Genomic DNA, 18,214 nt, shown 5'->3' on the forward strand with positions numbered 1-18,214 from the left:
AAATTTTAGCTCTCACACACACTACTGAAACGCTCTCACACACACTACTGAAATTTTAGCTCTCACACACACTACTGAAACGCTCTCACACACACTACTGAAACGCTCTCACACACACTACTGAAATTTTAGCTCTCACACACACTACTGAAACGCTCTCACACACACTACTGAAATTTTAGCTCTCACACACACTACTGAAACGCTCTCACACACACAACTGAAACGCTCTCACACACACTACTGAAATGCTCTCACACACACAACTGAAACGCTCTCACACACACAACTGAAACGCTCTCACACACACTACTGAAACGCTCTCACACACACAACTGAAACGCTCTCACACACACTACTGAAATTTTAGCTCTCACACACACTACTGAAATTTTAGCTCTCACACACACAACTGAAACGCTCTCACACACACTACTGAAAAACCAAGACATTTCAGTTGAACAGGAAGGCATTTCAGTTGAACAGGAAGGCATTTCAGTTAAACAGGAAGGCATTTCAGTTGAACAGGAAGGTGTTTCAGTTGAAGAGGAAGGCATTTCAGTTAAACAGGAAGTTAATTCTTGACAAGGAAACTGAAGGAAAAAGTGTTAGATTTCAAACAAACCACTACACAGATGTCTACTCAGCAACCTGTTAGTTAGGGGTGGGTTTTTATAATCGATTTATTGATTAAAATCGATTCTGGCTTTGGATAACGTGAAATCGATTCATTAAAATCCTGAATCGATTTTTTTAATATAAATTTATTTTGCCCGAAATGCCAGAATCTCTGGTGAAACCTCACAAAATTTCAAATTAATATTTAGGGAAATCGAATTTTTTAAGTTGCACCAAATACATTGTGTGATAGGGCATAGAAAAAAAAAGATGTTCTAGGGTTTCATTTTCATCAGTACAAAAAGAACACTGATCCACCTCAAAGCCAAATCTCTTTTTTTTAGAAATTCTGCCACAGTATTAGTTTTGTTTAAAGTGTGTTTCTTTAACTTTAGGTAGAATAGGCTATTTCATAAATTTTTAGTATGCTTTATCCAGTGTATATGAAATAACTAAATTAGAACCATGCCATGTAACCATTCTGTTGTAACTATGAAATATTTTGTCTTTGAAGAAACTACTAACAAATTTCTTATTGCATTTTTATCAAACAGCTGACATTGCCCTAGCAATAAATTTGGGAGCACTGATGAGAAATTATTGTATATCATAAAAATTTTAATCAAATGAAGCAGAGGCAGTGGGACCAGTTCACAAAATTTGTTATATTCTCTTTGAGAACAGTTTAGACAATATTTTTCTGAAAAGTCTGTGTAACTTAGAATGACACCTTTATCATCCAACAAATCTGTTATGAATATAATATTTTTGTTCAAACCAGTCACTCTTGAAAATTGATTTTTGATTAAGTGTTATTACCCTATTATTCCATAAGGTTGAATTATGGGGAGAAGTTGTGGGTAAATCTCATTTTCCCAAAAATGCAACGTCTGTTTTGGAAAGTTTGATATCTTTATGGGGATTTTATTTGCCGCAAAATCACATTTCAAAATAAAGTCTAATCCTGTATACTATTTTATTAAACAAGAATCATGGGATGTGGAGCTAAGTAGAGTCTGGCTGTGACAGACAAGATTTTAACCATTTAATTCTAAGGGTGCCAACCATAAATTCCAATTCTGGAGTTTTGATACCACCTTTATTGTATCCCTTCACAAGCTGAGATCTTTCTATGTAATGGGTTTTATTCCTCCACAAAAATTCGAACACATTTCTATTTATGGTTTTCATGGTATTTATCGTTTTTTTATTTTTATATCGTTTACGTGGCGCAAAAAAGGTTGGGGACTGCTGTACTAGCAGGTTGCTGAGTAGACATCCTTGTAGTGTTTTGAAATATACCACTTTTTCCATCAGTTTCCTTGTCAGGAAACAACTTCCTGTTCAGCGGAAATGCCTCTGGTTTCAGTAGTGTGTGTGAGAGCGTTTCAGTAGTGTGTGTGAGAGCTAAAATTTCAGTTGTGTGTGTGAGAGCGTTTCAGTTGTGTGTGTGAGAGCTAAAATTTCAGTAGTGTGTGTGAGAGCGTTTCAGTTGTGTGTGTGAGAGCTAAAATTTCAGTAGTGTGTGTGAGAGCGTTTCAGTTGTGTGTGTGAGAGCGTTTCAGTTGTGTGTGTGAGAGCGTTTCAGTAGTGTGTGTGAGAGTGTTTCAGTAGTGTGTGTGAGAGCGTTTCAGTTGTGTGTGTGAGAGCTAAAATTTCAGTAGTGTGTGTGAGAGCGTTTCAGTTGTGTGTGTGAGAGCTAAAATTTCAGTAGTGTGTGTGAGAGCGTTTCAGTTGTGTGTGTGAGAGCTAAAATTTCAGTAGTGTGTGTGAGAGCGTTTCAGTAGTATGTGTGAGAGCTAAAATTTCAGTTGTGTGTGTGAGAGCGTTTCAGTTGTGTGTGTGAGAGCGTTTCAGTAATAATGTCCCTTACGGCACCTCATAGAATAATACTTACTGCATTAAGCTTTATATCTACTGTATGGATGGGTTTTATTTTGTTGAAGTGTAGGGGTAAATGTGCACTAGGACTTCCAGGAAGAAGCATTTTGAATACTGACAGTTGGGATTGTTATATGGCTAATAAAATACCTTGAACCCAGAAACTTGCTCAATGGCGTAGCTCGAAGACAAGACGAGTGCAGAGCAGAGTCTGATAATCTGTGACACAGTTCACACAAGGGTTAAACTAATTCTGAAGCCACGCTCGAGACCTCGGTTAATAACAAATTATTTCATTTGTTTGCTAAAGTGAACTATGTACTACATACAACAAATCTGTCTGCCAGACGCTCATTCGGGCAAGGCATTTGTTTTCGTAAATCTCTCTCTCCATTACAGCCTCTGAAAATACAAAAGACATTATCATCAGTGTGCAGGCAGAAAACGTATTGTGGGTTCCCGGGCTGTGATGAATTTCACTAATTAATGAAGTGTAAGGGCATCAATACTCACAAATATATTAGAGTGGATATGACATTGTGCCTTCATGACTGGCCTTACCCACTTTCAAGACACTTACTGTTGAACTTCCGAAATGTAAGAAATGTCCTTAACAACACGAACAATCAAGCTTTAATTAAAATTCACAGCAATGGCAAGACAACACTTTGTCTTTACAGCCCTCAAACAAACATCATGGTCAATGCCCCATAAAACAAACACTTGAATTTTTAATCAGTCATAAACATTAATTGTGGCAGCTTTCGTTTGGCATAAACTGTAATTGAGCATAGAAGTCAGTTTATGCTATGAGGACCTGGGAGAGGCGGATGTGAATCTTTTATTTTCTGATGGGATATTTGCCGTTTCTGCTCCTATGACCGCGAAAACGTAGGGATCAAGAAAACCTGGAGCCTGTTCTCGGTGCAAATCACCACCACTGTATTCTTTGATTTGTTGAGCGACAGAATCTGCACCAGCTCGTCACATCAGCCAGGCCGTAGGCCCCGCACGCAATCCGCTGTCTCTACCCTTTCAAATCGTTGTGTGTCTCTCTCTCTCCCCAGCACTCCCACACTGCTCTCAAGTGAGATTGCTGCTTGCGGGGTGGGAGGATGAGACATGATCTCACTCTAGTAGGTGATGACATTGACAGGAGCAGCCAGTCACTCAAAATTGTTTAAACAGGGCTGAAGTGCGGGCTATCTGTGGCTGGAGGAGGGAACTGAGGGCGAGAGGTTGATGATCCTCTGGACTAGTCAGAACAAACATGTCCACTTACGGCTAGATGATATGATGTGATGCCTCCCCTGGCCATGTGAAAGTAACATGCAGAGTCATGACCTGAATTCGTATCCTTTGGCGACGGACAGCTCTGCAGTATTTATCTTGAATTCCCATTGTTTGCATAGTCATATTCACTGAAACTGTACTTGCTTGTACTTTCAGTTAACAGTTAACTTGATTTAAATTGACTTGAAGTTTTGAATAGATTTTAATTTCAAATTTTTACTCGAAGGCAAATGAAATTAATAGTGCGCCAATAACTTGCTCCAAAAAAGGACTGGTACCTTTTCTCTTACAGTTTCAATTAATTTTCCTATACTGGTCGAAGTAACAGATTTCAAATTTAATCCAAACTAATAGGGCTTAGAAAGAACAAAGTGTAGGTTGATAACCGCAGGCACACTTGCAATATCCGTAAGATAAGACAAAAGCAAGCTTCGGTATTTGAGTTATAATATGTAAGAAATATAATATGTAAGAATGTAAGAAAACCTTTGAATGATTAAAAATATACTTTATTATCCTTGAAAATGGTTGTGAGCCCTTTCGGAGCCTTCTACCTGTTAATATTCATTCAAAGCAGTGTAAGGCTTGGTGAGTTGCATTTCCTGGTGTTACAGCAATCCTGGATACTACTGAAGGTCAACAAAGGACCTGACTTTAAAAACAATGTATCTGTTTTTAAAATTTGGCAATGCCCATATTGGTAAAATAACAAAGCTGCACTTAAGAGAGCATTACTGAGAGACTACGCATAGAAGGATGATTTCTCCAGGTCTCAGCAGCTTGCTACTGAAAGGCTTATTTCTGCCTTTGGGATCAGATGGAAACCCATTGAGACTGGGCTGGCACGGCCCCGTAATTGGAGAGTAATCATAATCCTGTTGGGCTAATAAAGGGGGACAAATTTGAGGAGCACAGACTGGATGAGATTTGGACAGACGAGAGAGTGTGTTCCTTCACAGAGGATCTATTTTTAAACCATGACGTCTAATGGTGAGTAGGGGGTAGCTTTCTTTTCTAAAGGTGCTCTGGTTTTTTTTTGTGTTTTTTAACTGGAGTCAGCACCTCTGTTTCAGATCGCATGGATCAGAGGCCAAGAATGAACAATGTGAGCAGAGCTCTGGCACAGAGAAGCGTCAGGACTGCCAGCACACTTCATCCATCCACGCTGGCACCCCGTCTATCATTCACACTCTGCAGTAAGCCCCCGCCTTCCACACACATCACCAAAGCAGAGATTACTTTTAGAAACATGATACTACAACCAATGCCATGCAACAACCGACTAAAACAAGCATAATCACCCACAAGCACAAACATCGCTGTGGCTTTTCACTTCAGGAGCACGGTCAGCTCTCTGCAGTTCCGGTCACTTCCATCATTGTGTCTAATAATCTATTGGCACAATCATCTCCAGTCAATGAGAAATTTTGACAGCAAACCAGCCAGATAGCCAATGTGCTCTTACCAATAGCCACTTCAGACCCCGCTGTTGGAGGGTGAAGTGTCACTTGACTGCTTCAAGCATCTATTATCGATTTTTCCCTCCCTGCTCTCATTTGTTTTTCCTACAATATCCAATGGCATCAACACAAAGGTTGGCACACATGCAACTCAAATTAGTGCGCCATCTCTGCAACCTTATTCAACCATTACATCTCCTTCACAGTAACTATAAGTACTACATAATTTGGTGCTTACATTTCCTGTGTGTTCCCTTGTGTTCTCATTATCTGCCTTTCATAGGATGCAATTCTGCAGCTCAGCAGCAAACAAATTCACTGAGCATGTAATAATAAAAAATACAGGCGACTTGCTTTTCATATGAAAAAAGGACGTGTTCTCTGGTTTTGGTACGGTGAGATTTCGGAATTTTTATTTTATCGTTTATTGAGATTTTTGCTTCAAAAATGTATGTGCTTCCTGGTTTACCGATATTGGAAATGTCTTCAAAATTACATAGCGCAGGCATCTGTAAGACTATGTGAGTGTGACAGCAGTGTGAGAGGTAAGAAGTCTCATATTTCTGTAGTATTTCCTGTATAATAATAATATTTGAGCTTGAAACAGAGGTGAGTCTATAGGGGTGCAAGAATTCGTTTTATTTTCCTGTTTCTTTATGACAAGAAAATGACAATTTAACAGGATAGATCCCTAAAATTTAGACTGTTTATAGAAAAAGTGCATTCTGCTAAACTCAAAAGTTGCGTATTTGATCCAAAATGCTTGTAACTTTGTTAGTGAATGTTCCGAGTGCTCTGTGGCTGAACACATTTAAAAGAGGTAAGCGAGTACATCCTGTGTGTTTCCCGTTGCTAACACCCATGTTCTACTTGACACTTTGTTCACAGTCCAAGAGCTGCACTCAAGAAATCTCCACATCCTTTTCTCTTCATCACGACCGCCTGCCCACTGTTGGCGACACCTCGTTTCTTGCATCAGCTCATCTGCCCTCTAAGAGCACGGACTCCTACATATCACATGAGATAAAAAGGCTGCCTGAGGAAACAGAACAGGTTTCAAGTTACTTAAAAAAAAAAAGAAAACAAAAATAAATCACTGAAATCTTAACCACTGTGTTTTCTCTCGAACGCTCTCTTGGGTCTTGTACCGTTCAGAAGCTAACCCCTGAAGCTGGATGATTATTATTTCCTCCGTTAAAACCTGACACTTGTGTTATGTGTCTTCATATCAGGTGTTCACTCTCATTATGCACATTTATTTACATTGTCACAGTATAAATTTAGTTTTTATTGTTATGGGTGAAATGGAAGCGAGTAAGCGTGTAAGTGAATACACAGTAAAGTTTAGCATAACTCATATAGATAGTTTCTAGCAAGTGAACCAATGAATAAAATGTAATAAATTACACCTTCAAAGGACCTACTCTGTCTGCAAGAGCACACAATTAACCACACTCTCCTACATGTGCCACAATCCTAAATTTAAAAGCAGAATAAACAGGTACTATAATTCAGATTCTGCTTTGTTGTGCTAAACTGTTTAATATGTTATTACTTACAATAAAACCCATTTGGGTGCTTGCTTCAAGAGTAAAACACTATTGATAATGGGTTTGATTCAGGCCTTAAAGACTCGTTATTTCATGATGAAAAGTTGTTTTAGAACATTCAGTAGTGATTTTTGTGAAATACAGCCATGCCTCCATTCAAACTGAGTATTTGCTATCAAGGTTTGGCAAATTATGCTGAGCTAACATGCCTCTGTGAATAGCATGGACATTTCTTTCATCTGTGAGAGCAAGCAGCGGTATGTCTTTGGTGCACATTGATGTCCTGGGCCTGGGATTCTGATTTTCTGTTGTCCAATCCTGTAACCACTAGAAGGCAGTAGAGGACAACCACTATATATATATATATATATATATATATATATATATATATATATATATATATATATATATAAACTTTTTTAACACCCAGCACGCCCCTGCGGGCGGTTTATCCTTCAAGCTCGGGTCCTCTACCAGAGGCCTGGGAGCTTGAGGGTCCTGCGCAGTATCTTAGCTGTTCCCAGGACTGCGCTCTTCTGGACAGAGATCTCCGATGTTATTCCCGGGATCTGCTGGAGCCACTCGCCTAGCTTGGGAGTCACCGCACCTAGTGCTCCGATTACCACGGGGACCACCGTTACCTTCACCCTCCACATCCTCTCGAGCTCTTCTCTGAGCCCTTGGTATTTCTCCAGCTTCTCGTGTTCCTTCTTCCTGATATTGCTGTCATTCGGAACCGCTACATCGATCACTACGGCCGTCTTCTTCTGTTTGTCTACCACCACTATGTCCGGTTGGTTAGCCACCACCATTTTGTCCGTCTGTATCTGGAAGTCCCACAGGATCTTAGCTCGGTCATTCTCCACCACCCTTGGGGGCATCTCCCATTTTGACCTCGGGACTTCCAGGTTGTACTCGGCACAGATGTTCCTGTACACTATGCCGACCACTTGGTTATGGCGTTCCATGTATGCCTTGCCTGCTAGCATCTTGCACCCTGCTGTTATGTGCTGGATTGTCTCTGGGGCATCTTTACACAGCCTACACCTGGGGTCTTGCCTGGTGTGATAGACCCCACCCCTAATATATATATATATATATATATATATATATATATACACATACATACATACATGCATATAAAACCTGTGGAACCCAATTAAAATTTGATGTGATCCCATGATGTTTAGGTGTCTCCAGATTCAGAATCATTTAAACAGAGATTTAGATTAGAATTTTTTGCCCTGTGGCAAATGATTGACATTTTGTGCAAGCACACACACACCCTTAAAAACCTGAAAGATTTGCAATTTAGCATCGCCAAGGTCTATAGATTAAAGTAACCAGAGATCATATTTGTTAAATTGTAAACCCAGACAACTGTGAAAATGCCAACAAAATTGCATTGAAATTAAAATTTTGTTTGCCACATTTGATTATTATAACGAGACTAGAAGCATTTTTATTTCTGCTCTAAAATTGGGTAATTTTTCATGAAAATCCATGGAAATGGCTCTCTTTAGAAGCAAGCCTCAAGTGACCATTAGTGAAACTGTGTTTTAATTTTCATGTTGGCTCCATTTTTCAGTCCCAGACGTTGCTGCTTGGTGTCACCTTTAGACAAAGCCAGACAGAGCTCAGATTTTCTTATATTGCCAGCCAAGCTAACCACCTACTCAGTATATCTTTATATAGTTATGTATGATTTAAATTGGTACTCTTCTATCTGTCTAAATTCTGGTAAAAAGCAGATAACTGCTGAATAATTAAAATAATAACTGTATGCTAATTGAAAAGATACATATATTGAGGTTGGAAGTGGTCATCCCAGCTATTTGCTGTCAGGAAATATAGACTGATATAATCTAATCATTAGGGATGTCACAATACCAGAAATTTATTAGTGCCAGCAGAATAACATTGTTCTCTATATCTAATTTATACCATGGTGAAAAAAGAGAAAAACAAAACAAAACAAAATGATTCTCCCAAGTACTTAAACACAACAATTTCATTAAACCAGAAAGATCCGATTAAGATTAAAAACCTCTTTTTCAAGGGAAAGCTGGCCAAGATAGGCAGCAGCAAATACTGGTGGTGGCCAGTCGTACCCCTCAGCCTCGTAGTAGATACACCTATGTTATCAGATTCAAACTCCAATGCTGCTTTGTTCCCGAATTATTGCATTCATAAGATTTTCTGACCTTGACAGAAAATCTCATCCCAGATTTTTAGTGGATGCACCTACGGTATCAATTTGAAAATCCCAAGTAACTTCTTTCATTGCAAACTATTTAGCATATGGAATAAATGGCAAAATATCCCAAAACAACGAAAATTACTCCAATTGCTGTTTTCATTATCTAGTTCAATTCAATTCAGTTTTATCTATACAGCGCCAAATCACAACAACAGTCGCCTCAGGGCGCTTTATATTGTAAGGTAGACCCTACAATAATACATACAGAGAAAACCCCAACAATCATATGACCCCCTATGAGCAAGCACTTTAGAGACAGTGGGAAGGAAAAACTTCCTTTTAACAGGAAGAGACCTCCGGACGAACCAGGCTCAAGGAGGGGCGGGGCCATCTGCCTCGACCGTTTTAGGGAGAGTACACATATTGTGGCAGCTGCACTAGTCACCATTTTGCTTGTGTAGTTTTTCGTGCGCTTGTGGGTGTCCTTCTTCAGCGCATATGGATAGTATCCATAGTTATTGAAACGCATCATAAATAATCAGTTCTGATGATCTCCTTGCTGCTAACACCTGTGACATTCATCAGCTGGAAGTATTATGGTAACGGTTTAGATTGAAAAAGCAATTGTAGCCAGCAAAGACACTCGGGTCTGGGTTTTCAGGTGAGTTGCTCAGTTTGACAAACAATTAAAAAAAGAAAAGAAAAGAAATCTATGTGTATTTTTACATTGTAAAAGAAAAAAAAGATCCACATAATTTTAGATTGTCCTAAAATAGACATAACAGTTGGTTACTGGCGTTTAGACCTGAAGTGCTTGTCTACACAGTATTCTGATTGCAAGTGCATTTTTCCTTAAAGATCGCCATCAAAACCTCAGTGGCATTGGTGTTGACCAGAGCAGAAAGCTGGCGTGATTGAAAGACTGAGAGAGCGATAGATGACGGGACACAAAACAGACAGCAGAGAGGCAGATTAAAATAGGAGAGAAGGGGAGCTTAATCTTTTTTAATAAGAGGATTCAGGTTTAATTTTTGAATTTCGTATTGCTGTGTCCCATGCCCTCTACCCATGCTCGTGTGCAATGTATTGTTGTTGTTTTTTTATTTGCCATGCATGTGCATGAATTCATTGCTCAAATGGAACAATGCTTAAGAAAATTGCCCCACACGGGTCGCCAAGTGGGTGGTTTTGTTTGTTAAGAGCTTTTGACTGATATCAACTTGTGCCACGACAGTTCGCTGCTGTCCCATTAGTCGAGGGCAGGTTGGCACAACATCCAACTACGAAGATTGGCAAACAAATCCATCCATGTTCTCAGGACAGTGATAATCCCCACTGATCTCCTCTTCACCTCTCCTCCCCATTCTCCCCACCCATCAGACAATAGGAAGGGAGGAAGTGAGGAGAGGAAGGAAAAAAAGAAAGCTGAGAGAGGTAATACATAGTAAGAAAACTGTTGTGTAAGAGACAAGTAGAGATGTCATGAAAGAAATGTGGACTGAAAAGCCTCACATCTGCCTCCCCCGTGATGTCACAAAGGCTCACTGCGCTGCCATGATGCACATGATATGCCGGAGAGGATTAAGCAGTAATCACAGGGGTTTGGCTGTCCTCATAAGGGAGTATCTAAATCCCTCCTTTCCCACTAGCAGCTGAGCCCTCTGCTGGCTTATTTGAGGGATGTACCTGGGCAAACAGTCAGTGCTGTTAGAGGATTTAAAAGACACTTCTAGGAAGCATTCTGTGGCACCTTAATCACAAACACAAAAGGGGCTTTGGTCTGGAAGCAGAGAACATGCAAAACTTGAAAGGCGTGCTCTTCATTTACAACCTAGATCTTGGGTATTAAACAGATTCTCAATGTAACTCTAATATTTCTACTTGTAACAGAACAATGGGCACACCTGAAATTTCTTTGAAAACCTTTTTTTTTTTTTTAAATCTCTGGAAGTTGCTAACAATGTCATCTAATTTTGACATTTTTTTACCACTTAAGTGGAAAAGTAAATAAAAGTTAATGTTAAAATGTCACTGCTTGAACTCCACTCTGTGTTTAAATAAATCATTTTCTATTATCTATATTTCATAGAAATGCTTAAACAAACACACCAAACAAACCAAATCTGCCACTGCATTCATGCCAAACCAATTCGCTTTCGCCATGCAGTTTAACTGAGGTAACACTGTAGTCGCATTAAGAGTGTTCCCAAGAATTTGCACTTTAAGGAGAAAGCACTTCACTGAGGAGCTTCGTCATTCTTGGTGGCAGGGAGTTCACTGCAGTAATGAAACTGTTTTAGGTGCAGTCTTCCTCAATGCTTTGTTTTGATCAGAGTCATTACAGAAAAGGAGGCATCACACAAATAAATGGATTGCTTGTTTCACTGAGTTTTCAGCCGAATTGCTGTTACATTGAAACAAAAAAAGAAAGAAAGAAAAAAGAAATGTCGTGTGGCAATAAATATGTGAAACTGGCCTTCAGCTCAAAGTGATTAGATTTGTTGGTCTGTGATGGTTTTGACAGGTTATGACTGTCACACTTATTTAAATATAGTTAAATTTCAGTGTTAAACTTACTTAAATATAAATGCAATATTATAGTATACATTCAATATTATAGTAAAGACTAAAGCACCAAGGGCTACATCCTGAGCTATAGTCAACTCATGGTTGCAATAGCTGAATATATGTTGAAATTAGCACTAGGACTGGGCAATAAGGTCTCAAAAACAAAATAAATATTTCATTATTTCTAAAGAAAAAATACTGATCTACTTTTTTTATAGACAATTGCACCTTGTGTGTAGTAGCCTGTATTACAGTGAGTTACTGTCAGTGATGACACATTATGTAATTCAAAGTGTGAATCTATTTCCACAAGGTGCCACATGCAGCAGCATTTTAATAAAATAGTAGTGTCAGAAATATAGAGTGACACAGCATAAGTCAAATGTAAGTACAACAGTAAGATTGTCTCTTTTTAACACTGTAGTTTAACAGTAGTAACCTAATCTTATCTTTAGACCCGAGCACAATTTTGTCACATAAAATTCAAATTGAAAAATATATTCTACCTAGGATGTTGTAACCAGGGTCCAGCCTTGTAATCAGCTGCTACAAGCCCTGGTTCTCCATCATGTACCCACATTAGTAAGTTCCATCCACTGTTTTGCACTTTTATGTCATGTATGCCATATAAAACGGCCCTAAGCACAAGACTGATAAACCCTGGGGTCATGCTCCTGAGACCATCGCAGCACATAACAGACGGGTGCAGGATGCTAGCAGGCAGGGCATGCATGGAATGCAATAACCAAGTGGCGGGCATAGCATAAAGGATCATCTGAACTGAGCAAGATGATGATAGATGTAGCTACATTTAGTGATTGTAGCATCAAGAAAAAGGAATGCATGAAATCTGAAAAAATTCCAAAAGCCTAGAGAAAACGCTAGAGAAGATGTGGATGGTGAAGGCAAAATTGGTCCATTTGATATTCGGACCACCTGAAGAAGTGACCCCAAACTGGGCAAGTGGCTCCAGCAGATCTCAGGAACAACACCCAAGTCCTGCCCAGAAGAGCGAAGTCATAGGATCAGCAAATATACTGCAGGATCATCAAGGCCTCTGGTAGAGGACCCTTATTTATTTTTTCATATAAATAAATGTCTAGATTGATGACATGATATGGCACAGCTCTAACATCTAATCTCCCAAATGCTGTACGTTTATTAAATTTTGTACTTGGATGAAGTAAGTTTTCTTCACTTTTGTTTCTGAGTGAAGTTTAAAATCTCTAGGATAAAGGGGTTTTAGAATGACTTGTTCCTCTAAATTCATTTCTAAAAGTACGCCTACCTGCATGCTCCATTTTGTTATTCACTGCAAGTCCTCATTCTTTCCAGTTGTGCACTGTGATATAGTGTGGGATAGTGAGGACCAGACAGCTCAATCTGCTCATTTTTATATGGTATGTAGGTGAAAAACACCGCAGCAAGGCAAAAGATTGAAAGAAGAGATTTTAAGCAGAGGTGAATTTTGCTAAAAAGTTTTAAGGTTCCTATTTCTCACTATGCTGAATCAAGCATAGCAGCTAGAAAGAAGCACCCATAGCCTGCAGAGGTAAAGTGAGCTCACACAAGTGAACTATCACCCCCCACATCTTCGCTGTCAGCTCAAATCAGGATCTCGCAATTATTCCTGCAAATAGAATAAAGTCGTGAAATGCCTGCGCAGCGGAAATTGTGACACAAATAAAAAGGGTTTTAAGTGGCATGATAAATACATAGATTTATTGGCTTTCTATGCATCTGGTGGTTCTAATTCCTATTTGATCTTTCTGGCATTTCTTGAAATTTACTTGACATTTAGCTGTGCTTTTATGAGAGCAGAAGGCCTCCTATCCACCAAGTATGTTGTCTGAGGCAGCACAGCTGGCAGACCCCACCCCACTGACACTGGCCTAATCACTGATCCCTGGTCGCCAACATGACCTCTCCAGTCCCCTTCGTGCTTCCTGCTTTCAATAGTGTGCTGTCTGTCAACCTTTCTTATCTAGCCTCTACTTTTCTAACCCTACCTCTGCTGAGTTTTGGCTTTTCCCCTCCTACTATTTATGAGATCCATGTTTACCCTAAATACATTTTTATTGAACTGCATCAATAAATCAACATCTAATCATACAGTTATATCACTCTTTTTTTAAAAAAAACTTTAAAACATCGAAGCAAGCACAAAAAGTGAAAGACGTCAATATGAACCATATTGTTTATCTAATCTCTGAAGCAGAAAGAATCAAAGCACAAAAGGGAATAAGATGATCCCCAGATGGAAACTTGTGACGTTATTCCCTGGTCACTAAGGGCATTTTGAAATTTGATGTTATTTGATGAATCACATTTTTTAAATGGTTAATATCTTTATTGAGATAAAATGACAATCATGGGATCTGATATCACTGGTTTGCGAAGCCTAACTGATCTAGAATTTGTCTGTATAGCAGCTTACACTTCTACTGCTTCCCTTGAGTAGCAAGACCCTCATTTAAGGAGGCCCAGCAAGTACAAGAGAAAAAATCTTTATGCATCCATTCCCACTTTCATATTAAAATGATTCTGATTCAAGATGTCATTTTAATTTATTTCCCATTACACTCCCATACAACACGTCCCCATACCTAAATGACAAAACAGGTCGACTGCCAGCGACTGTAGAACGAACACGCATGAGTGTTTCCACATTTGCAATGCTAACATTTCTATTGTGGATAAGGGAGACAAAATTCACATTTAAGATGATGTGTAGTTTGGAACAAGAAACTTACTCTTGATGATTAAGATTTCAGTAGTTTTACCAAACATTGTCCACTATATAGATTTTCTTGGAGTCTAGCATGTGATGGAAATGAATTGTTTCAGGTGACAGCGTTTTAATAGCAATGCTAAACTAAGTAATTTATGTAAAAGGCAGACGGCTTTAGGTAATGAAGTTGTGCACATCCATCAGTGCTACTCACAGCTTTCTATGGATCTGTTACATGCAACCATAGGACGTCAGTCGAGTCATTGTTTTGTGGTGTTTTGCTGTCATCTTTATTAACCTGCTCTTTTCTCTCTCTGATTGGTTGCTGAAGAATTGCTGCAGGACTATCCGGTCGTTAAGTCTGACGTCACTAGCCATGTCTGGGCCTAAACTCCGCTGCAGGTCCATATATCAAACAATCACTATGGCATTACTGAGAGTTGAAAAACTGTCTAAAGTCTTTCATCTTTAATAAAATGATCAGCGTTCTGCTCTACCAGGTGTAACAATTGAGTTTAACATCCAGGCAGCCATGAAAACGGAATTTATGGCATTTAACGGAGTTAGAAGTTAGCAGGGAGTTAGCTCGCTAGCTTCTGTCTAAATACAATATAGCATGTCCTGACTGCGGGGTTTTGGAAACAAATTAAAACGTACAGCTCTGTTATCACTTCCAACATAAATGAAGACAGAAAACTAAACAGCAGTGACGTTTGTAGGGTTACTGAAGTTTGGCTAGCTGGTATATAATGATGTGCTACGTGACCGCTAGCGACACAGCTATGTTAGCATAATATAAACAAGCTAACTTTTCTTCCACTCGATAAAAGTTAATGTGAGTGTTCTCGGTGGTCAGGAACAAATGTAATCGCATGGCAGGATGCTGTAAAAGGACCAAACTTCAGCCAAGAGAATAACTGAGATAATCCATCCACAATACGAGGTTAGTCATTCATATACTGATGCTGGGCTGGGCTGTAGTTACATCCTAAGGTTTTAAAAACTGAGCTTAAATAAATGATTATCGGTAATAAAAGCCGAGGGAGGTCAACAGTGATCACTGACTGTTTTAGGAGCTTTTTGAGATTAAATAGAAGAAAATACAAAACATTAAACATGTTAACAACACAAAAGCCATATTAAACACAGACTACTTTAGGCCCAGAAGTAGGATCCGTCACGTCATCACTTAACGACTGGATAAAGCCAGAGGAGGCGGAGCATAGGGTTGGTCTCGTGGTTGGTTGAGGATGAGATGTGTCCTTTATTGGTTTTTTGACTGAAGTTTTGAATGAATTTGTGGCCCAGCTATACTTTTCCCTATGCAACTTTCATAACTGCACTAGAATAACTGGACAAAAACAGGTCGTGTACATTTTCTGAGGTAAAAATGTTTTATTCCACTCTTCTGCCTTCTCCCTTGATGCAGTCTTTGTAAAGAGACAGGAAAGAAGCTAAGCACAACACACTCAATTTGGGGTGGAGCAGCCCAAAAGCAAACAGCAGAGCTCATAACAGCGGTGCAAGCAGGATTTGCATCCACTGCAGGTCTGGAGGTATAAAAATCATTCTTTTTCCTTTTGAATGAATATTTTGCTTTGCCCATGAGAATGTGGTGCAGCTCTTTTTCATAATAATATCAATAAAAGTAAAGGAAAAGGCATCCTTGTAGTGGTTAAGGTAAGAACTGGTAGACGAAGACTTAACCTATTGCTTTCAATCCGTCTTCATAAATGAAATACGAACAGTATTGAAAAAGAAAGGCAAACTGTCCATTTCGGTGAGTGCTCAGTGGAAATAATGAGGTAGACTGAGGAAGAAGCTTAATGTGCCTCACTAAGACATGCCTATACCGAAATACATCAGACTCTGCAACAGCTCTGGAAGCCCTCCAGAGAATGCAGGCTGACAGAAAGAATGAAACTTGCAAGGGAAAAGCAATGTGGTCTTGCCTTTTTTTGACAACAACAGATGTTGTAATCCCAGCTGTATAACAGTAAAGGCACATATCTGCAGTCAGGATTTTGCACTGTTGGCCAGGGGTTTAAAGCAATGCTACTTTCACAAGCCATTGCTCTCATTGTTACAGCTCTGCAGTCACTTCATGCAGATGTTCCATGTAATGTTGCGCAGTAATCGCAGGGTTATGAATACTGTAACCAGGTGCCATCGCGCTTTCAACATGCCTCCCACTCTTAACATTTTTCAAACTTTGACAGACACATTTCTGTTTATAACTTTAATCTGCAAATACAGCGACAGCAGGGCTTCACGTAGACAATTGTACCTGCTGTCAAATCATTACATTTATGACATCTGCCCTATTTTCTATCCTATTTATTTCTGTTGCAGTGACTAAACTTCCCTGCTGGGGTCATTCAGACTCCGACTATAGTGGTAAATCAGGGAGAGAACATATGAAAGCGAAAAGAGAGGTATACCAAAAGACAGAATGACATAGAGGCAAGGAGAGGGAGAGGAACACAAAACATTATTTTTGGCAGCCCCTCCAAGCGTCCCCGTCAGTCACTCTCATTACCATCCAATTGTGAGAGAAGGGCTACTCCATCCAGCATAGTGGAGCACAACCTGGCAGCTGCAGCTCTGTAGGACAAGCCAGAGCTCCTCCACTGAGCCAGGTTTGTGCTTTTGGCTGTCTTTGTTCTCTTACCTATGCAAGTGTGCCACTTAAAAAAATTTTCAAGTAATTTCACAGCGATGCGTATTTATAGTTTTCATTATCTGCAAATTAAAGTGCGTCGAATGACAACTGCCCTGTTTTAGGTCCAGTTCAACTCTATTACTTATTTAAATGGTTTTCACACTTTTCGTATTTAATTGCAAAACAACTTTTATCTTCAGCGAGGCCTTCCCCTTGTGATTATATTTCATCTATACTGGGCATTTGTAGGCTTTGCCACAACAATGCTTACTGTTGTGTTTGAATTTAATAGTGCATTATTGCAACACTGCTTTAAACAACCATAAAGTAACGTAACAGTATTTTCTTATCTCAATAATCTGGCTATAGCAACAGATACCAACCAATACAGATTCAATATTCAAGGCAAAACATAGATGGTTAATTTCCCAAAGCCAAGAATAGTAAATGTGGCACCCCTCCATGCCTTGAATTAATTATTTAAACTAAAGCCCCTTCAGTGGAGCTGTTCACTGGGCGACTGTAGAAGACTGGGTTTGAACTTGCTTTGAACTAGGCCCCTGTCTATAAAGCCTACATTTCATTTTATGAATAAATAGCAGGATGGTGCTTTTAAATTGCCGCTCAGAGATTAATATGACTTTACCTCGAGGAAGATTTTGTTAAATACTGAAACAGGCAGTCTAACAATTCTGCTCAAGAGAAACTCCAAAAGTTTTCAAATGCATACATGAAAAAAGATGCGTTCAAAAGGTCACTTTATTTTGCAAAGCTCTGGACATTTTTTCTATTCGTTTGCCAAAAAATAAATAAATAAAATAAAATCCTTTATCAGGCTGTGTGTGATCACTTAAAAGATGATCTGGATCACTGGCATAGCTCTAGCCAACAGTCAAATAAATAAAAAGCTTGAGACAGAAGTGAGTCACAAAAGGTAATGTGACCACAGCACTGCGTGAGTCAAGAGCTTACTTTGCCTCTGTTATTTGGAGCATCATTACACATCGTCTCTTATCCTTGTGTTCTCAGACTAACTGTACTGCTCCGGCTTCTTATCGTACCAGCATTACTGATACCCAACACGACATCCGCTGTCTGCGCTTGTTATATCTTCACTGGTAATAGCGGAGTGAGGCAGAGGCAAACATAAACAGGCGAGATGGCGTGTAGTGAAGGAAACCCGTGAATGTGTACTTTGCATTGGCGTGAAGCACTACAAATAACCAGAAACCATCCAAGCTCAATTGCCAG

The 18,214-nt window shown here is 39.4% G+C and overlaps 2 protein-coding genes across 2 annotated transcripts in view; both read right to left on the bottom strand.

Annotated features, from left to right (window-relative positions):
• Window positions 1-18,214, bottom strand: part of nrg3b (neuregulin 3b) — a 211,243-nt gene that overhangs the window by 137,594 nt on the left and 55,435 nt on the right. The window lies entirely within an intron of this gene.
• LOC147323353 (uncharacterized) lies at window positions 5,817-7,791 on the bottom strand. Its single transcript, XM_086304864.1, has 2 exons — window positions 7,444-7,791; window positions 5,817-6,288 (listed from the first exon to the last, which is right to left on the bottom strand). Exons 1-2 carry the CDS (start codon window positions 7,789-7,791, stop codon window positions 6,244-6,246), a joined length of 393 nt encoding a protein of 130 aa, XP_086160990.1. The 3' UTR covers window positions 5,817-6,243.

This window comes from Aulonocara sp. 'chitande type north' Nkhata Bay, linkage group LG8, assembly GCF_057382095.1.
Source record: "Aulonocara sp. 'chitande type north' Nkhata Bay isolate Kocher_YH1m ecotype deep benthic linkage group LG8, A_spYH_male_GT1.1, whole genome shotgun sequence".
Taxonomy (NCBI): Eukaryota; Metazoa; Chordata; class Actinopteri; order Cichliformes; family Cichlidae; genus Aulonocara; species Aulonocara sp. 'chitande type north' Nkhata Bay.

Bases quoted from the DNA above. Each gene is read 5' to 3' on its own strand.
- LOC147323353 (XM_086304864.1), bottom strand. From the start codon at position 7,791: ATGCTAGCAGGCAAGGCATACATGGAACGCCATAACCAAGTGGTCGGC. The intron at 6,289-7,443 runs GTAACGGTGGTC...CTGTTTCCTCAG, and splicing joins AGAGGATGTGGAGGGTGAAG to GCAGCCTTTTTATCTCATGT.